The following is a 23,293-nucleotide window of genomic DNA, read 5'->3' as shown; positions in this document are numbered from 1 at the left end:
AACAACATCCAACCCCAATAGCCTTCAGCATTCCAAATAACCCTCCCACCGTTATAACCGTTTCCTTTGCTTAAAGCAAATTTATTTCATAAATATGTGTCCCCTCCCTTTCATCTTTGATCCTGCCACCCAGTTTAATATCGACAGAGAATATGTGTTCCGAGTTTGGTGGAAATCAGTCAAGCGGTTCAGAAGATGCACTGAATTGATCTATCTACTTAAGGACAATCCTCACGGAATCCAAATTTTAAAGTACTCGCGTTTTCAAAACCACACCACTGAATACGGAATCTACGCACAACTGTCATTTTTGTCATTTCAGCTTTACTGCGTCGCAGCATGCGTGAAATAATAAAAATGACAGTTATACGCTACTTCCGTATCGAGTGATGTCTCCTTGAAAACGCGAGTACTTTAAAATTTAGATTCCGTGAGGACTGTCCTTAACAATGCTTCTCTAAATTTTTCGTTTAATTTTAAATACCGAAAATTTTAAATTTAAATTAAATTTAAATTTCCATGAATAACTAGAATTTTTTCATAAACAAGAAAATTGCCAATAAAGAATTCAGGGTTTGCACAACAAATAAATAGAAATTTTCCACAAATAAGGTAAAATTCCCATAAACAATTAAGAATTTTCCACAGAACAAAAATAAATAAGCAGCTTTTCCGAAAGAAATCAAAATCTTCCATTGAAAAAAATACAAAATTTCCATAAATAAATCAATATTAGCAATAATTTTCATAAAAAATTAGAAGCTTTCCACAAAATATTCGATAAAGAAGAATAAAAAAGTAAGAAAATTTCAATAAAAGAATATAAAAATGCAATAAAGTTTTTTAAATTTTCCATGCACAATAAAAGCTTTTTAGGAAGGGGTCATGTATGAGAAAAATGCTCATTTTTGTTGCTATTTATTTTCACATTTTTTTATTGCTCTTTATTGATTTCTTTTGTGGAAAAAACTCTTTATTGCTAATATTGTTTTATTTATGGAAATTTGGTATATGGTATATTGTTTTTGGTATATGGTATATATTTTCGCTAATATTGTTTTTTTTTATGGAAATTTGAAACAATGGTATATTTTGTTATGAAACTCACATGTGAATATGTACGTTATGTGGAAGATATTGATTTGGAAAATGTATTGGAGGTAACCACTTTCCCTTCGATGGGACTCGAACCCATGACCCTACAGTACGCTAGACTGGTGCTTTAACCACGACTGGTGCTACGAAGGACCTCCGTCGGCCTTCGCAACCTAGCGGCTACTGAACGAGCTCGGTACATATAGTCTAGTATTCTATTAACTTTCCACTTTCATCAAGTTTTCCAGAATGTTTCGAATATTTGTCAGGTTATATATTTTTTTCTTCTCAATTTTTCGAGGATTTTGCACAACATGTTTTTCAGCTATTACTTAAAAAATTTCATCAATATTTGTACTTAATCCATTCTATCTGGTTTTTATACTCATTTAACAAGCATTATAGATTTAAAAAATTAAATAATTGCTATCGGACGAGAATTAGAACAATTTCAAATTAACAGCGAATAGCCCCAAAAACATTAAAAATGATTCCGTTTTCACTAATGCAACTAGTTTTTCACTTTTTGGAGCAATGTGGTCTATGTTATTAGTGTCCAGATCAAACCCCAAGATATACCGTACCTGAAAATCGTCTGATTCTAAAGCCACATCCGTACTAATGATGATATGAGGAGAAAACCCCCCCTTCCCTGTCAGCATACGACCATAGTTCCCACCGGGGTTGGTTACCCGATCTTCCCTAAGGTTGCTCGTATCCCGGCCAGCACCGCGGGGAGGTAGGGATAGGAGTTGCTGGGTAAGAGGCTAAGGACCGCGAGATGGGGTCTATTTTATTCCTTCAGGTACGCGAAGTACCAATGGTACGCTTTACCCAGCATTTGCCGTGCCATGATTTAAATAAATTTGCTGTAAATGAACTTTATGCGCATCATGACTCGCCATTAAGTAATCGAAATATAAATATATAAACAAAATAAAATGTCATTTACGTTGTCATAATTATTGCGTGGCTCAAAATATACTTGTTAATAAGGGCATATTTAAAACTTTTGTATAACTCAATAACAACTTATTAGTATTAATAATATAAATTATTACTAATATATAACATATAAAAATGTACTATAAAAGTATTTCATAACGTTTACTTTACTTCATTTGTTATAGTATGTTATATAATGCTCATATAAGACAAATATATTAGTTATATAAATAGAATTAATAACATATTTTGTGGCAAGAACGATGTTTTATAACACGCCATTTTTGCGCTTATAAGCGTACGAAAAAAGGTAATGCATTCATGAAGAAAAGCATGATACTATGTACCATATGTGCATTATAAATGTCTATAAAACAAGTTGTGTTACTTGGGTATTTTTACGTAGATTTTGGAATATACACGTTTTTACGCAGATTTTCCTCATAGATTTTTCACGCGATTTATCGAAATCGTTAAAAAATACGTGAAAACTTCAAAAAACCTATTTTAGTTAAAGTCGTTTTTACGCGGATTTCGGGATAATTAGAGATTGCATATTGTCTGGAAACTATAAAAGTAGGTATACTAATGACATTCCTCAAGAGACAATAATAAAACATTTATTCTCTTCCCGGAGATAAATAATAACAAATTTAATTAAAAACTTTCAGCACGAAATAACTCTCGAATAACATTCGAAAGCTATAAAGGTGACGAGTGTTTTTCATTCGACTTGAGTCGTTTTTCAGTGTGCTAACGAGTTTCCATAATGCCAAAACATCTCGTTATTCTTGTACCTCCTCGAGCATACTCGAACGATGAGTCGTTTTCGAGATCGAATCAAAACCCGTAATGCCAAACATGTTCGACTCGATAGAATTACGTTCGAATCGAGATGCACAATGCCACTCCAGGTGTTCGCCATTCGTCAAGTACTGCAGAAATGCCGCGAATACAACGTTCCCACACATTATCTATTCATCGACTTCAAAGCCGCATATGATACAATCGATCGGGACCAGCTATGGCAGCTAATGCACGAACACGGATTTCCGGATAAACTGACACGGTTGATCAAAGCAACGATGGATCGGGTGATGTGCGTAGTTCGAGTTTCAGGGGCATTCTCGAGTCCCTTCGAAACCCGCAGAGGGCTACGGCAAGGTGATGGTCTTTCGTTTCTGCTATTCAACATCGCTTTGGAAGGGATAATACGAAGAGCAGGGATTAACACGAGTGGTACAATTTTCAATAAGTCCGTCCAGCTATTTGGCTTCGCCGACGGCATAGATATTATGGCACGTAACTTTGAGAAGATGGAGGAAGCCTACATCAGACTGAAGAGGGAAGCCAAGCGGATCGGACTAGTCAGCAACACGTCGAAGACGAAGTGCATGATAGGAAGAGGTTCAAGAGAAGATAATGTGAGCCACCCACCGCGAGTTTGAATCGGTGGTGACGAAATTGAGGTGGTAGAAGAATTTGTGTACTTTGGCTCACTGGTGACTGCCGACAATGATACCAGCAGAGAAATTCGGAGACGCATAGTGGCAGGAAATCGTACATACTTTGGACTCCGCAAGACGCTTCGATCGAATAGAGTTCGCCGCCGTACCAAACTGACAATCTACAAAACGCTCATTAAACCGGTAGTCCTCTACGGACACGAGACTTGGACGATGCTCGTGGAGGACCCACGCGCATCTGGAGTTTTCGAAAGGAAAGTGCTGCGTATCATCTATGGTGGGGTGCAGATGGATGACGGTACGTGGAGGAGGCGAAAGAACTACGAGTTGCATCAGCTGTTGGGAGAACCATCCATCGTTCACACCGCGAAAATCGGACGACTGCGGTGGGCCGGGTACGTAGCCAGAATGTCGGACAGTAACCCGATGAAAATGGTTCTCGACAACGATCCGATGGGCACAAGAAGGTGAGGTGCGCAGCGGGCAAGGTGGATCGATCAGGTGGAAGATGACTTACGGACCCTCCGTAGACTGCGTGGTTGGCGACGTGTAGCCATGGACCGAGCCGAATGGAGAAGACTCTTATATACTGCACAGGCCACTTCGGCCTTAGTCTGAATAAGTAATAATAATAATAATTTCGAATCAAAGGGACCTCGATTTCGCTTTGTTTCGAAGTCTCGGAAATAAATCTTAATTTCGTTCCGTTTCGAACCGACAATAGCATTTCTAATTTCGTTTCATTTCGTTTCGTCAGTAAAGAATGTGTTATCGCATACTCTTAGAATTTTTATGCCAAGGGAAATAGAGAAAATTTCCAATGTGCAAAATTTCTAGACCGGATCTGGAATCGAACCCAGCCACCATCATCATGCTCTTGCTTTGTAGCCCCGCATCTTACCGCACGCCTTAAGAGGGCATTTGCCCTGTAAAGCATTTGCCAGTTTAATTCAGTTTAATAATCATTCATTAATATTATTAGAGATTCATTACATTTTAATGTTGGTATTTGATGCCATTATAAGCTACTTTGATTTTGATTGAACTAACAAGTTTTATGCGAACCTAACCAAACACTTACTCCAGAGTAGGCCTCTTTCTTCTTATAATGGTTTTATGGCTGATTGGTTTTATATGTGGTTGGCAAAAAAGATAAAAGACTTGTTTTTTTCTCTCGTTTTAAAATATTTGAGATTTTCTTTGCGTCAGCCACTTCCAATTTTGCAACAACTTTTAGGTTATTAACCATGCAAGTGCGATGGCTCATTCTATCTGCACTTTTGATTAAAAAAAAACTTTAAATTTATATACCTAAATGCTATCCAATTTCAATGCTCAGGAAAAGACATTCTTGTACCAGTTCTCACAACGAAGTTGGTTTAGTTCGGACTAGTACAAGATCTCAGTTGTTGCGAATCACTCAACAAATCATCGAATGGCATATGATGCTGAAGCGACGTGACCTTTATCTAAGTCGTTATGCCATTTACAGCGATAAGGTTCGTAGCATCTGAACGTAGGTGGAACAAATAGACCAACACTAAATTATGAAATTCATTTAATAAAACACAAAAGATCCCCCTACTGGCAGCTCCATTCCCCCCACTCAAGTGAGGAAATAAATTTATCTCGCAAACTCGTGCCGCATACTAATGACCGATAATCGATTTTCCTCATCAGAGAACCCTTCCCACAGAATTCAATCACACTGATTGGAGGAGGCTCCGAAGGATAACCGAGGAGAACTTGTGCGAGAAGCGGAGACATCGATCGGGCAGCGACGTTGACGGTGAACAGGTTTTGCCTCTTCCACACATTCGGAAAAGGGTACAACCGAACCGGAACGGAGGTTATGAATTATGTGTTGGCTTATTTATGATTTAATATTCGGACTGGGAAACCCAATCGGATTCAATCCCTGCTAAAGCCAACCGTACAGCAATACACTGCGGGGAAAATGCTACATACCGAAAGCGTTAAAATACAAAGCTGACTCTATTACGAGTACGAGTGGGAGAAAAAGTAAGACACTTTTAGCAATTTATTCCCGCAACGCCGATGCGAGATCGCTTTCATAAATAGACTCCTTCGAGTACTGCGAAGACATAGACGACCGACGTTCAGTGCTCCCCGTATCCAAGACGCACATACTCCCAATCTGCGACGGCTTCTTATCCCTTGCTGTCGTCTTACTTTATTCCGACTGACTGCCTTTGAAGGTCTATCCAAAGATTCTGTTTCTCCCGCCTCCAACCTGGCATTCCCACACAGTTGTCCTCCGTTTGCCGTTGTGGCAAATCTCCAGTAGGAGGAAGTCAGCACAACATCAAAAGTAAACCAACGAGAAATAACTTTCCCCAAAAGGAAGACAAAAATGCTTTCCCTTCCAAAAAGGAGACAATTTAAAATATGTTCCACTCCATGGGAGAACCGCCCGATGACAACGGCTCAAACGCTCCGGCAGAAGCAACCTTTCAAGCTTTTCGAGAAGTGAACGCACGCTGTATGAGTGCCCGTCGTGGTTGCCACTGACTGTGTGTCGCAGCGAATTTAAGAAACGGAAAAAAGTGGGATTACGCGGGTACTATCCTTACATGATTTGGTTTCTTCATAGCTACATCTCTGCTGCAGGATCAATATATTGATGAGAAATGGAACTTATAGGGAATGTAATTATAACAAGATTACCAACGTTGCTCATAACTGAACTCGTTATTTCTACATCTGGATTAGGATTTGCACCGTCTGCGATCATGACATATGTTCGACTGTGCTGTGCAATGTTTTTTCATCGAATTTAGTTGAAATATTCAAGTGAACATGTCTATCAAAGTTAGTATCGTGGGAGGACTGATGATTCATTTTAATTTGTTTTACATAGCTGGGCAAAAAACAGTCTTCACGAAAACATGAACCGCGTTTAAACAAGTGCAGTTTTCCCGTGTGCAAGTTCGCACTCAAACATGCATACTAGATCCAAACCGAGTTCATCATAAACCGAACCAAAATCGCACCCGGTTTGAACACGAGTGTGCGCCCTAGTTCAAACACACGGGTTTGAACATGGAAGTTTAAACATCAGTTTACACACAGCATGCTGTTCATCTGTTCATATTGGTCAAGTGGTTTCTCTTCTTGAGTAGCGGTGATGGCCTAGTGGTAACTCGTTTGGCGTTCACTAAGGGCACTAGTGTTTGAATCCTTGTCTTTGGATTTTTTTTAGGAATGGCACATGAATAGTTTTAGTTTTATAAATTCCACTTTTCAGCCCTTGTCAGGTGGTTTGCACTTAGTTGCACAGATATCTCAATATCACAACAATTTGTTTGCTCAACATTCTGCATACAATCTAGATGATGTTGATGTTGATTCCAAAAAGTTCTAAGACACACTTTTAGTGGGGGAGGGAGGTTGTTAACCAAAAATTCAAATTGATAGAAATTTGAAAAGATAGTAGGGGGTCTGTTCATAATGTATTCTATATTGCTATGTATAAATAATACGCCGATGACATTATGCAATACAAAGGAAATTCCCAAACGATGGAGCTCCACGTCAGAAATGAGCCCACAAATCCTTAAACATAAAAGTCTTATAAACTACATGGCTCTCATAAAAGATAAAATCTTCAATTATGACAATCTAAAAAAATACGAAACTGGAATTAATGTCCCGTTGATCATAAGGTTCTTCAAACATGTCGAAACCCCTCTCCCTGGAATAAAGAAATCTCTATGCAACTTCGCTCCAGATTCTCGGTATATTTATCAAGTACTACCTACCCCGCAAAGTAAGTAGAATGAATTATCCCCATATAAACGTGTCAGAAAAATCTTATCCCAAAATTTTAGAAATATGAACTAAACAGTTTTTGGTGGTTGCAGAATCCCGAAATCCTAAGAAGAATTGCTTTCAGAACCTCGAAAATGGAACAAAAAGCTTCACTCAGAGCAGACTCGAACCTAAGACGTCCTGAATGAAAGGCCTGAATCAAGACCTCACCTCTATAAACGCTTCGTTATGCAAGTGCGAAAAATGTGCACAATATTTTTCAATTTTTCAATCATACCTTCATTGAAGTTTGGTTAAATTCTCTTATTCGAGATATGAATAACAAAGCTGGGAAACGTGGAGAATCAACAATAGTTTCCCTAGCAACCCGTTCATTTACCCAAGCGAAGCATTCTCGTGTTCAAGCGCACATGTTTGAACCCAAGTTTGAACTCGATGTTTGAACATTGTACATTGCGCCTGGGTGTATCGGAGTTCAGGCTCGTGTTCAGATTGCTATGTTCAAGTTCGAACACAGCAAGCAATGTTTGATTGGGTGCACAAACTTACGTGAACATCTCGCACATGTTGCACCTTGAAGACTGCCAAAAAAGCATGCCCCCAATGGCAATTGAGCAGAAAGGAAGCGTTTAATCACAGCTTGTCCGTTTCCAAGGCTTGGTAGTAAGTGACGCTTTTAGTAGTCGTGAGATTCTTCGAAAAAAAAACTCAACAACAAAACATAGCACCAAAAATAAATGTTCATAGACGTTTCTATAAGCCATTATATTGATATTTTAGTCATATGAAAAGTCACAGAGCTTTACATGAAAATGCGTATGTGTCTGATACTGAAGGATCTGTCCCTGCACCATAATTTCTGCTGAACATAAATGCAACAGTTCAAGTTGTCTACAGTTGTATCTGGATACATAACACAAATCCTAGATGACTTGTGTTATTTGTTTTTCCTGTGTAAAACAAAACTAAGCTTCCTGTAGCCATTTCATTACCACCATCCGCAAAACAGTGATGAATCACCAGCAAGTAGCCTGTCCTATTAAAAACCTAATCGTAGAGACAGCCATAAAGTCAAACCATAAACTTACTCAACAAGCCCAAAAGAATTCTATCAACACCTCCCCTTGACTCCTCCTTATTCCTCACCAACTACCGTGCCCCTCCATCAATTTTGACTTTCACCATTCCCAGCAAGCAATCTGCTGCCGTATACTATGCTTTCGTGTTGGAGAAATGACACTCGCTAATGGTCCGTTTCTGACACTGACTAGCTCTGTTCGTTGTGCTCGTGTAAGTCAAAGTTCAGTTGGTGTGCCCGCCGAACATCATCAGTGAAATAAAACAGTCAGCACCAAGGCCCACTGGTAGTGTGGCGATAACACGGCAGACCGGGAGACGGAGACGATTGTTGTACTTACCATGACAGCGTTCATTTTAAAATCCATAAAATTCTTCACCTCAGTCGCCAGCTCACGTAGCAGCAGGATTCCATCCTTACGATTAACGTCCAAATCGTAGTCCTTGTATTTCTGGAATGGAACAAAGCGAAAAAAGAAACGTTTTTGAGTGCGATGTGTTAAAGAAGTTGAACAGCACGCACGGAGAATTATGTGAGATTTGTAGTTAAGAAGGTAGCCGAAGTTCAAGAGCACGTTTGTAATATATTATGATGATGATGATTCTACAATATTTAGCATTTCTTACTAGCCGACAACCTTGCACAATGTTGTATTTCTAGGAAAGTGTACAGCAATTTGCACAATATCAAAGGTGGCACAAACCCAGACAGACAGGATCAACCAACACGTCCTATACAACCAACAGCCAACACGTCTTTCGAATGTAGCAGAAGAGGGTTAGGTGGATCAGAGAATTTTACGACTTCCTGTGTATACATGTTTGGATGATTCGAACTAGTTAATTGAAAAGGTCAGAAAACGATTGTCAACCATACCATTAAAGGGATGAGATTGTGATTAAATCCAAGTCTCTCTTGTTATAAATTGTAGCCCTTAGACTATCAAACTCGTTGTTACCCGCTCAGTATAAAAAGAAATATTTTCAAAGTTATTTATTGGGCATCAATGTAAAAACATCAATATGTTATTTGTATTGATTTAAAATCGATTTCACATTCAATGCTCAAACTATTCAACCGTATTTCGCAATTTAAACATGCACCCGCTTCAACCATTCGGTTGGGGCGTACGACGACTGCGATTGAGAAACCCAGGCGGATTGGAAATGATCTCAATCAATTTTCAATGACACGCAAACGAGGCAGAAACCGCGTGCGACCATAATTTGTTCCGGATGCCGGATTTGGTTAGGGGTGGTCGGGCGCAGAAGACTGCACAAGAAAATTATAAAACAAATTAGTGTCAAACGATGATTTAATCTAATTACCAATCGGATCGGATCGCATATCGGTTATCAATTTATCGGACGGACGTGGTGTGCGGGACGTCCTCCATGTTTTAAAGGCACTACTTGTTAACTAGGGTTGCTCAAGGTATTTCATTTTCTCACAAAAGATTATCTCATTTTCTTATGTAAAAAGTCATAGAAAAAGTCCTTATACCAAATGTAATGTTCGCTCCAATAAAGGACTCTGTTACCAATGTTATAAATATCATGATATTGTTGGCTTTATCCACCAATCAATTAGACATCCCCTAGAAAACCTACTAAAATTGTTAATCGCAGTTTCAAGCAGAGACGAATGGTGTCTTATGGCATAGCACTGCAAAAATAACCCAATCCCCAACTATAAATAAACGAGCATGAGTAGTTTTTGTTTTTCGAAGCTTATCGGTAGAAGTGGCAACCTGAATTCTGATTTGATCGGACTTGAATATGGTTGCGATAACGCTGTTTTCTTACAATTATTGACAGTTAATATTTTCTTTATTAGTGTGTTGATTTTTGACATTTTTCAGTTCTTCATTTTTGACTTTTTACATTTTGCACCCACTTGGAAATTATCCTATAGCACGGTGTTTATAAACTTGGTACATGTGCTCACATGTCCACGGTAGACAAGATTTATGGAAGTAATGTACATCCTTACCCCTTAACCAAGATCAGTTTTGGTAAAATCATTTTTAAATCTCATCATCGAGCTCTATAGCGCGAGAGAACTCTCTGGCAGTTTTAAAAGAAGCATCGCGATTGACATTTTCATATGAATCTGCATTAGGCAAAAAAATCAATGCTCCCCTAAAAGGGTGGTAGGTCATTTGGCATAAAGTCGTTTGGTAAAACGCCGTTTGGCATAACGGTTGTTTGGCATAATGGCCGTCTGGCATAATGGTCATTTGGCATAATAGTTGTGTAATCATCAATTTAGAATCTTACGCATAATATTTCAATTATTTATAATGATTGTCACTTTAACATTATAAGAGAGATGTTTTAAATTGATTTTTTCGAATTAAAGTTCAGATTCTATCAAATCACTGCAAAAGGTACTTTGGTAATAAAATCTGCCTATTTCACTTGAAATCTTTTTACCTCTGGGTCAGCAGCAAGATCGTCGTTGATTAAAACAAACTACAAAATACGGAAAGTCAAAAAGCAAAATTGTAAGTGCTCAAGAGCAAAAACAATTTTACACAAAAAAGGCAATAAAAAGCAAATGAAGTTATTTCTGCATGACATATATTCATCTTTTTAAAAGCATTCTTTGTCGTTCATAAGTCTAAAAAGTATATGCTTCTTTTTTCAAATAATGCACATTTTCTTGGCGAAGGCAAGGGAAGATTTTATTTATTTGTTTAATTAAGGCATTTGCTCGGTTTACGGCAAAGAAAGATATGATCCCTTCTTTCAAAGGGTGCATCTTCCCGACAGTTACATCAGAGAAGATATGGTTCCATTTTTTCGAAGGATACGTTTGCCCGACAGATGGCAAAATACGATATGCTTCCTTTCAAATCAGGCATTTGCTCGGTTTAATGCGAGGGAAGATATGATCCCTTCTTTCAGAGGATGGCAGAAGGTCCAGTAGAAGGCAAAAGATGATATGGTTCCTTATTTCAATTTAAGCATTTACTCGGAGGCAAGGGAAGATGAGGCAAAAGGTAAAAGACGACATAGTTCCTTTATTCAATTCAGGCGTTTCCTCGGTTTAAGGCAAAGGGATATATGATCCCTTCATTCAGAAAATGCATTCGCCAGGCAGAAGTCAAGAGAGGAAATGGTGGCTCCACCCCTGTACCCAGAATGCCATTACCCGAAGGCCACTACCCCGAATAGGACAATATCCCGAAAGCCATTACCTCGAATGGGACACTACTCCGACTCCCGCGATCCGTTACCCCGAAAGTCCATTAGCCCGAATACATTTCGAATCTGTAGTTTTCTACTATTACTATTTTTAACACCCACAGATACCGATGAATCGTAAAATGGCGCATTAGCTCGGTATAGAGCGAACATAAGCGATAACACCTTCTTTAAATGAATGCGTTGGCCCGGTTTAAGACAAACAGAGTTGAATGCCTTCTTTAGATGAACACATTTGCCGGATATAAGGCGAACAGGGTAGGTAATGCCTTCTTTAAATAAACGCTTTTGCCGGATTAATGCGAACAGAGATAATAATGCCTTGTTAAGATGAATGCATTTGCCCGATATGAGGCGAACATACAGGGGATGTCCAAAATAACTGGGATAGGCAAATTTTGGGCATAATTAGATGTGTTGTAACTATGTCAATTATTATCCGATTTGGACAATTCAGGGATGCCTGAACTAGAAATTTAATGTAGTTTTACCATATGTTCATGGAACCGACCATGGCCATCGGATACCGGAGATATTCCGGGTTTTTCGAAGGTAGGTTCAGAACCGTAAATTTGTGGTGGGTATTAGGATGAGTTGTGGTTAAAAACAGAATAATATTAGTAACCACAAATAAAGTAGGGCTCTTTCTGATTGGAACCATATGTTGAAATTCGAAATCGGACCAGAATCAAGTGAGATATGGCCATTTGTTTAGAATCGGTGCCGAAATGGAGTTTTAAAAGGGACCAGGCCACAAATTCATTTGAATCCAGCTTTTTGGCCGATCTTCCATTATGATTACATTCCAGAAGTCATCTGTCACGTCAAGAATGAAAAACCAACCAAAAATACGGATTCTGAAGTCGCTGGGGTGCCCCCGGGGAACCCGTAGAGGGGACATTTCAGTTTTGGCACCAAAGTTAGCCATTCGACGGTTCGTTTTTCATGGTTTTCTTTCAGGAAGCGAGGTATGAGTATAAAATGGACCATTGACGACTTTGACCGCTTCCGGGACCTACGGGTTGTCCCCGAGGAACCCGTAGAGAGGACATTTCAGTTTTGGCACCAAAGCTAGTCGTTCGACGGTTCGTTTTTCATGGTTTTCTTTCAGAAAGCGAGGTATGAATATAAAATGGACCATTGACGGCTTTGACCGCTTCCGGGACCTACGAATTTGTCTCCGGGGAACCCGTAGACAGGACATTTCAGTTTTAGCACCAAAGCTAGCCATTCGACGGTTCGTTTTTCATGGCTTTCTATCAGGAAGCGAGGTATGAGTATAAAATGGAACGTTGACGTCTTTGGCCGCTTCCGGGACCTACGGATTATCCCCGGGGAACCCGTAGAAAAGGACATTCCAGTTTTAGCGCCAAAACTGGTCATTCGACGGTTCATTTTTCATGGTTCTCTATCAGGAAGTGAGGTAGAGTATAAAATGAACCATTGACGGCTTTGACCGCTACTGGGACCTACGGATTGTCCCCGGGGAACCCGTAGAGAGGACATTGAAGCTTTGGCTCCAAATCTAGTCATTTGACGGCTCTTTTTTCAAGGTTTTCGAATGACTTCTGGACGTCGAATGACTTCTTTTTGCACTAAAACTGAAATGTTCCCTTCTACAGGCTCTCCTGGAGTAATCCGTAAGTCCCGGAAGCGATCAGAATCGTTAATAGTCCAAATTACAGTCAAACCTCCATGAGTCGATATTGAAGGGACCATCGACTCATAGAAATATCGAGATGTGGAATGGGAAATCTTTGAAAAGCTGTTTGGAGGGACCATCGCAGTAACCCAGAAAATATTTTTCAATATGGCATAATTTGCTTCCATGAGTCGATATCGAGTCATAGAACATCGACTCATGGAGGTTTGACTGTATATTCAAACCTCGCTTTCTGATCAAAAAGCCATGAAAAACAACGGTCGAATGATTAGTTTCGGCGCAAAAACTGGAATGCCCTCTTCTATAGGTTTCCCTGGGGCAATTGGTAGGATCCAGAAGTGGTTTGAGTCTTCAATGGTTCATTTTATATTCATACTGCGCTTCCTGATAGAAAACCATGAAAAAAGAGCTGCCCAGTTACTTGTATTGGCGCTAAAACTGAAATGTCTCCTTCGTCAGATTTCCTTGGAGCAATGCATAGGTTCCGGAAGTTATTTGAATCGCTAATGTTCATTCCTTGCTTCTTGATCGAAAACCTTGAGAACAGAACCCTCGAATGACTTATTCTGGCACAGAATGTGAAATGTCCACTTATACAGGTTCCCCGGGAACAATCCGTAGGTCCCGAAAGCGGACAAAGTTGTCAATAATACATTTTTTTATCATACCTCGCTTCCTGATAGAAAACTATAAAAAAAGATCCATCGTATGACTAGTTTTGACGCTAAATCCGAAAAGACCCTTTTTAAAGGTTCTCCTGGGAGTAATCCAGAGGTCCCGGAGGCGGTCAGAATCGTCATTGGTCAATTTTATATTCATACCTTGCTTCCCGATCGAAAAACATGAGGAACGGGTCGTCGAATGACTAGCTTTAGCGCTAAACATTAAATGTCCTCATCTACAGGTTCCCCGGGGGACAATCCGTAGGTCCCGGAAGCGGTCAGAGTCATCAATGGTTAATTATATAATCATAGCTCGCTTCCCGACCGAAAACCATAAAAAACAAGCCGTTGAATTACTAGGTTTGGTGCTAAAACTGAATTGTCCCCTTCTACGGCTTCTCCGGGGACAATCCGTAGGTCCCGGAAGCGGTCAAAGCCGTCGAATGTCCTTTTTATACTCATACCTCGCTCTCTGATAGAAAACCATGAAAAACAAACCGTCGAATGACCAGTTTTGGCGCTAAAACAGAGAGGTCCCCTTCTACCGGTTCTACAGGTCCCTTTTTCCGCTTCCTGATAGAAAACCATGAAAAACGAACCGTCGAACGACTAGCTTTGGTGCTAAAACTGGAATGTCCCCTTCTACGGGTTGCCGGAAAAAATACGTAGGTCCCGGGAGCGGTCAAAGCCGTCAATGGTCCGTTTTATATTCATACCTCGCTTCCTGATAGAAAATCATGAAAAACTAACCGTCGAACGGCTAGCTTTGGTGCCAAAACTGAAATGTCCCCTCTATGGGTTCCTCGGGGACAACCTGTAGGTCCCGGAAGCGGTCAAAGTCGTCAATGGTCCATTTTATATTCATACCTCGCTTCCCGATAGAAAACCATGAAAATCGAACTGTCGAATGACTAGCTTTGGTGCCAAAACTGAAATGTTCTCTCTACGGGTTCTCCGGGGACAATCCGTAGGTCCCGGAAGCGGTCAAAGCCGTCAATGGCCCATTTTATATTCATACCTCGCTTCCTGATAGAAAACCATGAAAAACGAATCGTCGAATGACTAGCTTTGGTGCCAAAACTGAAATGTCCCCTTCTACGGGTTCCCCGGAGACAAATCTGTAGGTCCCGGAAGCGGTCAAAGCCGTCAATGGTCCATTTTGTACTCCTACCTCGCTTCCTGAAAGAAAACCATGAAAAACGAACCGTCGAATGGCTAGCTTTGGTGCCAAAACTGAAATGTCTTCTCTACGGGCTCCCCGGGGACAATCCGTAGGTCCCAGAAGCGGTCAGAGCCGTCAATGGTCCATTTTATATTCATACCTCGCTTCCTGATAGAAAACCATGAAAAACGAACCGTCGAACGGCTAGCTTTGGTGCCAAAACTGAAATGTCCCCTCTACGGGTCAGGGACAACCTGTAGGTCCCGGAAGCGGTCAAAGCCGTCAATGGTCCATTTTATATTCATACCTCGCTTCCCGATAGAAAACCATGAAAATCGAACCGTCGAATGACTAGCTTTGGTGCCAAAATTGAAATGTCCTCTCTACGGGTTCCCCGGGGACAATCCGTAGGTCCCGGAAGCGGTCAAAGCCGTCAATGGTCCATTTTATATTCATACCTCGCTTCCTGATAGAAAACCATGAAAAACGAATCGTCGAACGACTAGCTTTGGTGCCAAAACTGAAATGTCCCCTTCTACGGGTTCCCCAGAGACAAATCCGTAGGCCCCGGAAGCGGTCAAAGTCGTCAATGGTCCATTTTATACTCATACCTCGCTTCCTGAAAGAAAACCATGAAAAACGAACCGTCGAATGGCTAACTTTGGTGCCGAAACTGAAATGTCCCCTCTACGGGTTCCCCGGGGGCACCCCAGCGACTTCAGAATCCGTATTTTTGGTTGGTTTCTCATTCTTGACGTGACAGATGACTTCTGGAATGTAATCATAATGGAAGATTGGCCAAAAAGCTGGATTCAAATGAATTTGTGGCCTGGTCCCTTTTAAAACTCCATTTCGGCACCGATTCTAAACAAATGGCCATATCTCACTTGATTCTGGTCCGATTTCGAATTTCAACATATGGTTCCAATCAGAAAGAGCCCTACTTTATTTGTGGTTACTAATATTATTCTGTTTTTAACCACAACTCATCCTAATACCCACCACAAATTTACGGTTCTGAACCTACCTTCGAAAAACCCGGAATATCTCCGGTATCCGATGGCCATGGTCGGTTCCATGAACATATGGTGAAACTACATTAAATTTCTAGTTCAGGCATCCCTGAATTGTCCAAATCGGATAATAATTGACATAGTTACAACACATCTAATTATGCCCAAATTTTGCCTATCCCAGTTATTTTGGACATCCCCTGTAGTTGTTAATGCCTCCTTTTAATGAACGCATTTGCTCTGTTTAAAGTGAACAGAGTTGAAAATGCTTGCTATTATAAAACGCGTTTGCCCGGTATGAGACGAATAGAAGAGAAACCACCTCCTTTAAATGACCTGAGGAGTCGACCTGCTATTGAATTAGTCATACAACAAGTGATAATCATTCACATGAGTTATAAATAAATTTCTATTGTTTAAAATGTTTTCACCGAGATAAACTGTAAACTTGAAATCAAGACTACTGGGGATACTTGCTCATTCGGGGTAGTGTCCCAGGGTGATGGTATTCGGGGTGGGCACTCATTCGGGGTAATGGCGTTCGTGGCCTTTGGGGTAATGGCATTAATGGGTAATGGATATATTGGTAGTGTCATAGAGTCGAAATAGTTCCTTCTTTCAAACATGCCAAACGGCATTATGCCAAATGACTTTATGCCAAACGGGCTACAATCCCTAAAAGCGTTAAAATTAAAAATGATGAATACAAAAAAAACTATGTAGGGACACGGCAGGTATTTTCGTCTGTTCGTCATAGTCTCGAAAACCAATAAAAAAGACGCTTTTTTGTAAAACTTTCTCCTTCGTTCACGTCGTAAACTTGAACGAACTGCGACGCCGTTTCGTTGCAAAGTTTGTTGCATCACTTCGTGTTCTACATGTAGACGGGCAGAGACAAAAAAGCACGTGTTTTGATGCAAGAGTATCTTTTTGTGCATTGGAATGATACAAACACCAAACGCATGAATACAAAAAGGATGGCTACCTAACCTATTAGCCTATAATTCAAATATGTTCAGAAACAAAATTGAACGTAGCTGTCAACCAGTGCACCTATGTTTTTGAACACAAGATCAAAATATAATCTTCATTAGTTTGTCTACCTGTGCAATGAACAGGTTGAACAGGCCGACCAGACGCCACTGTTTGATAGAACTTGCGTTTTGAGAGCGGCACAGCAGTACGATTTGTATGTTTGAAACAAAAATCCAAACAATTTTATAGCTTGAGCTTGAGCTTGATTAACCGCCCGTATTTGCTACTCCATTATGACTAGATCAACTGTTTTTGTACAGACAACAAAAATCTTAACAATTTTATAATTGAAAAACTTGATAGCTAAAAATGATTAGCTTGATTTCAAATTTAAAAATATTTTACCATACAAAACATCAGTTTGATAAAATTATTTTAAAAACCTTGGAATAAATTATCATTACCAGCCAAGATCTGTCCTATCAATTGTTTGGACACCTATACGGAGAAAAAAGGTAAGTAGACAATAGTGGGAAACATTTGGTAAAACGCAAAACATCTAGTTATAAAACATCTAAATAACTGAGCTACCCTACATCCATTTCGAACGAGTTGTGATATACGTTCACCTTCTTCTTCGCATCACGTGCTTTTCCATAACGAAGTGTACAATACTACGGCGGGCACACATCTCATTACGGCCTTTGTTGTCAGAACCACTCGTCAAGTGGACATCTACGCTAATCCACACGCCCACCGTTCACGGCCCACCATCCCTCGTTTCGAAGGGAACCCGCTTTCGACCGTTTTCCCCCCCGAACAATTAACTCATATTCCAGCGGATCCGCCTCCGCCACCAAGCCATGATGCCGTGCGTCGTCAAACTGGCACCAACCAACCCGATGCAATGCGACGATATGATGGCCTTTGGTTGGTGGACAGTTCTCCACCGAACGTACGAATACGACGTGTCTTGGTGACAATCACCAAACGACCAACAGCCAGTTCTGTCAGCCAGCGGGAAATCAAGGTTCCGAACGGTGCGGTGTGGTGACCATTGCCCATCTGGAATATGTGTTATTGTGTCGATTGGTCATCCCGATGGGGTTGATTGTGCCAACCGAGCTAAACCTTTGACTGACCATTGTTATCGAACAATATCAGACGGCACTGAATGGACAAAAATGGATTGGAAAACGTGCTGCTGCTGCTGCTGATGGCACATCGACGGTGACCCCCAAAGGATCGTACGCTAATTACGTTAAGCGTCGTGGACATTTGCTTTTCATCGTTGAACTGTTGGGGGAAAAACCACACATGAAATGGAAGCGTGGGCTTCCCTCGAACACATTTGAATGTAGTACATGAACGTCCCCCGCAACTTCTTTTCTATTTTGCACAGAAAATCGATTCATCATTTTGATTGGGGGATGTCTTGCCGCACAATATGCGGATGTGTAAAATCGATGGCGTAGCATGGGAAGGAAGAGTGAATAAAAATGATCTGAATACGGTGCACGTGTTGTTGAGGTCTTAGGAAATCATTTGGCATCCAATTTGTTACCTCCCAGAGCAAATATTTCCGGTCGTTTATTATTGATTTTTCAATATTTTCGTTTGACTAGTTGGTCTTCGTCCTATCAATACCGATTACGTTGATGTCGGATCGGATCCGTGGAAGGTTAGTATTTACTCTTAGCTATATTAGCTTGAATCTCAGTATTAGGTTGTGGTCAAAACGCACGAAAACGTATCTATTGTGCATGGCTCTTTATGCACTAAGCAAGCGTACCTAAAGGCTCACTTCAGAAAATTGTTATAGCTGTTACGTCTGTTTGTCTGTGCCAATAGTATTGTATACTAATTGACTCAGCTCGACAAACTGAGGTGATGTTGTCTGTGTATATGTGTACATGTGTGAATCTTGTTTTTTTTTATTTCAGCATCTACCATCCATCAATCCGACAATGACATTGAATAGGTTTTCACATTTTCCGGAAACCCTGGCATCCACACCACGAACTAAGACTGATTGAAATAAAATCCGGTAACCGGTTTCACGTGCACCTACAGCTTCCATGACAGTCAACAGGTGTCGCAAGCCTAGCGTCAACGCTCGTAGCACCCGGTAATCTCAATTACAGCTTAACTGCTTACAAATGCATAAAATATTCCGGAAAACGGCGTTTTTCCAACGAATATTTATTGAATATTTTATCCGCCAAGCCGTAGATTAGCGATACGGTTGCTGTCGCCCTATACCTGATACTGCCGCCAATGCAATGTTTTCTGATCAAGCCGAAAGTGGAAAACTTATTCTCTCTTGGTATTGCTTCGCACGTTTCGAAGCGATGCTACCGGCTATAGCGAGAAACATGAAGTCACTTTCTGGCAGCTTAGCAGCCATCAGGCAAAAGCGGCATCGATTGTTCCAAAGGTATACGTGATTAGCTTGCCAAAAAATGTGCGGTAAACCTTGTGCTTGGTGATACCACCAGGGGTAGAGTGGAGTGGAGGAGCAATTGACGTGCAAACTGTTCTCCGGTCACTTGTTGTGGACCGTTTGTAAAGGCTTATTTTCCTTTTTCTTTTTCTTCTTATTCTTCTTCTCTCTCGTAGTATTCTTTTTTACTTTTAGATTTGCTTTCTCTGTCCTCCAGCTGAAAGATTCATTACGCACATACCAAGTAGTATTACAATAGTAGAATCATTTGCTTAGTTATGCTGAACATTCATTTCATTTCATTTATTCAGACTAAGGCCGAAGTGGCCTGTGCGGTATATAAAAGTCTTCAACATTCGGCTCGGTCCATCGCTACACGTCGCCAACCACGCAGTCTACGGAGGGTCCGCAAGTCATCTTCAACCTGATCGACCCACCTTGCCCGCTGCGCACCTCGCCTTCTTGTGCCCGTCGGATCGTTTCCGAGAACCATTTTCACCGGGTTATTGTTCGACATTCTGGCTACGTGCCCGGCCCACTGCAGTCGTCCGATTTTCGCGGTATGAGCGATGGATAGTTCTCCCAACAGCTGATGCAACTCGTGGTTCATTCGCCTCCTCCACGTACCGTTCGCCATCTGCACCCCACCATAGATGGTACGCAGCACTTTCCTTTCGAAAGCTCCGAGTGCGCGTTGGTCCTCCACGAGCATCGTCCAGGTCTCGTGTCCGTAGAGGACTACCGGTCTGTAGATTGTCAGTTTGGTACGGCGGCGAACTCTATTCGATCGGAGCGTCTTGCGGAGTCCAAAGTATGTACGATTTCCAGCCACTATGCGTCTCCGAATTTCTCTGCTGGTATCATTTTCGGTAGTCACCAGCCCAAGTACACAAATTCTTTTACCATCTCGATTTCGTCACCAACGATGCCAACTCGCGGTGGGTGGCTCACATTGTCTTCTCTTAAACTTCTTCCTATCATGTACTTTGTCTTCGACGTGTTGATGACTAGTTCGATCCGCTTAGCTTCCCTTTTCAGTCTGATGTACGATTCCTCCATCTTCTCAAAGTTACGTGCCATAATATCTATGTCATCGGCGAAGCCAAATAGCTAGACGGACTTATTGAAAATTGTACCACTCGTGTTAATCCCTGCTCTTCGTATTATCCCTTCCAAAGCGATGTTGAATAGCAGACACGAAAGACCATCATCTTACCGTAACCCTCTGCGGGTTTCGAAGGGACTCGAGAATGCCCCTGAAACTCGAACTACGCACATCACTCGATCCATCGTCGCTTTGATCAACCGTGTCAGTTTATCCGGAAATCCGTGTTCGTGCATTAGCTGCCATAGCTGGTCCCGATCGATTGTATCATATGCGGCTTTGAAGTCGATTCGCGGCATTTCTGCAGTACTTTGCGAATGGCGAACACCTGGTCCGTGGTGGAGCGTTCTCCCATAAAACCCGCCTGGTACTGCCCCACGAGCTTCCTTGCAATTGGTGCTAGTCGACGGCACAAAATTTGGGAGAGTACCTTGTAGGCGGCGTTCAGCAATGTGATTACGCGGTAGTTGCTACAATCTAGCTTATCGCCCTTTTTGTAGATGGGACACACGACACCTTCCATCCAATCCTGCGGCAAAACTTCCTCCTCCCAAATCTTGGTATGAACTTATGCTGAACAAATGACTTCAATTTCAGCACTGTACGAAAATAATTTCACAAGATATGAACTTTTTTAATAGGAATAGAAAAACACTTTAAGCTTATAGTCGACTCAACAAAGAATCCAGTGGTGAGTTGCAAATTCAGCACATGTTATTCTATTTACATTTCCAAAAATCTGGTGTAATAATTTACGTATTCATGTAGTGCTGAAATTTAGGTCGATTGTTCAGCATAAGTAAGCAAATGGATTTACCATTGTTGCACCCCCATGCGTGTCATAGTTCTCTCAGCTCGTGCTCTTGAAAGATTACTGAAAAAAACTTGATTTCCAAGATGGCCAATTTGTGACTTTATTGTATAATCGCCTTAACCCGTAAATGCCCAGGACGAACTTTTAATTTTGAAAACTATATATCTCTGAGATTTTTAGAGGTTTTTACTCGGAATTTTCACTAAAATCAAGGGGAATAGTTGTACTTTTGGGCACATGCAAACCCTCCCCCTCCGGACCCTCCCCCTTTTTATGGTTGAGAAAACTAGGTGGCCCAAAAGCGTAATTTTAGGCAGTGATATATGAAACTGGTCATATTTGGAGATTTAATAGTCTGTTGAACAGCCCGTATGCACAGAGCTATTCAATATGATTCAATTGAATGAGATTTGTGCAAATATTGCAACAAAAACTTGTTCAAGGCCTCCAATACTTCTGGCATATTGTATTGAAGTTGCTCTGAATAAATAAAAATTGTATGTGCCTGAAGCATGAACTTATAGTGATCCAACAAATCTATAGAAGTCCCTAGAGCCCGTGCGAATGTTTCACCATTAAAATATGTCCAACTCAGATGTTCTAGGTTCTCCAAATTATCCGGGAGTTGAGTTCAATTGGTCTACCATGTCAACTACGCCTGATATCAAACCGACAGCGACCCAGCGTGTCCATATAGGTCCTTAGTGGCCATGCAAATGCATCACCAGTCAAATAAGTCCAACGCAGATGTTCTAGGTTCTCCAAATTGTCCGGGAATTGAGTTCAATTGGTCTATCAGGTCAACTGCCGCTGATATCAAACCGACAAGAGCCCAGCGTGTCCATATAGGTCCTTAGAGGTCATGCAAATGCATCACCAGTCAAATAAGTATAACGCAGATGTTCTAGGTTCACCAAATTGTCGGGGAGTTGAGTTCAATTGGTCTACCATGTCAACTACGCCTGATACCAAACCGACAGCGCCCCAGCGTGTCCATTTAAGCCCTAGGAGCCCATGCGAATACTGCATAATTCAAATAAGTACAACGCAGATATTCTAGGTTCTCCAAATTGTCCGGGAGTTGAGTTCAATTGGTCTACCAGGTCAACTGCGCCTGATATCAAACCTACAGAAACTCAGCGTGTCCATATAGGTCCTTAGAGGTCATGCAAATGCATCACCAGTCAAATAAGTATAACGCAGATGTTCTAGGTTCACCAATTTGTCTACCATGTCAACTATGCCTGATATCGAACCGACAGCGACCCAGAGTGTCCATATAAGTCCTAAGAGCCCATGCGAATGCTTTATCATTCAAATAAGTACAACGCAGATGTTCTAGGTTCTCCAAATTGTCCGGGAGTTGAGTTCAATTGGTCTACCAGGTCATTGCATTCTGAACCACCTTTGAGTTCGGACGCGCTTTTTTAGCGCTCGTGTATATAATTTTATTATTTTGACTTTTTTTTATAAATATTATTAACTGACCGCGCGCGACCTCCGCGTTCGTTTTTTTTTTTTCTCTCGTAAGTAAGTACCCGCGTGTGACAATGAAGTGTGGAATGGTGAACTGTGCACAAAACGATAATCGTTTTCTTTGGCGATGTCACGCAGCATGCGTAGGAGTACAGCGCAATCACGAGGAAGTATTGCGGACTTTCATGCTCCCACTATGTCAAGACTGTCAGGAAAAGTTCACCTTTGAACAAAACCTGCAACATTTAGCAGAATCCTTCTTTAATATCAAAGAAGACATTGAGCGCACTTTGTCTGCAAACCATAAACTGCTTTCTAACTACGAAAGCTTAGCTGCCACTCATGATGAAACGCTTGAACGCGTAGAAAAAATGTTTGGTACTATTAAGCAAAAT

At 41.0% G+C, this 23,293-nt stretch overlaps 1 protein-coding gene across 6 annotated transcripts in view; it reads right to left on the bottom strand.

The window, feature by feature from the left end:
* Positions 1 to 23,293, bottom strand: part of LOC134212198 (voltage-dependent calcium channel subunit alpha-2/delta-3) — a 230,429-nt gene that overhangs the window by 131,310 nt on the left and 75,826 nt on the right. For all 6 annotated transcript variants that reach the window (XR_009979214.1, XM_062689843.1, XM_062689839.1 and 3 more), the window contains one exon: positions 8,717 to 8,827. Coding sequence is in view for 5 of the 6 variants with exons in the window: in XM_062689839.1 (XP_062545823.1) it covers positions 8,717 to 8,827 (111 nt within the window). In the remaining variant the exon portion in view is untranslated. The remainder of the gene's footprint in view (positions 1 to 8,716; positions 8,828 to 23,293) is intronic.

The sequence above is a fragment of the Armigeres subalbatus genome, chromosome 2, assembly GCF_024139115.2.
Source record: "Armigeres subalbatus isolate Guangzhou_Male chromosome 2, GZ_Asu_2, whole genome shotgun sequence".
Classification (NCBI taxonomy): Eukaryota; Metazoa; Arthropoda; class Insecta; order Diptera; family Culicidae; genus Armigeres; species Armigeres subalbatus.
The sequence above is the reverse complement of the archived record's forward strand: the minus strand, read 5'-3'. Positions and strand labels throughout refer to the sequence as shown.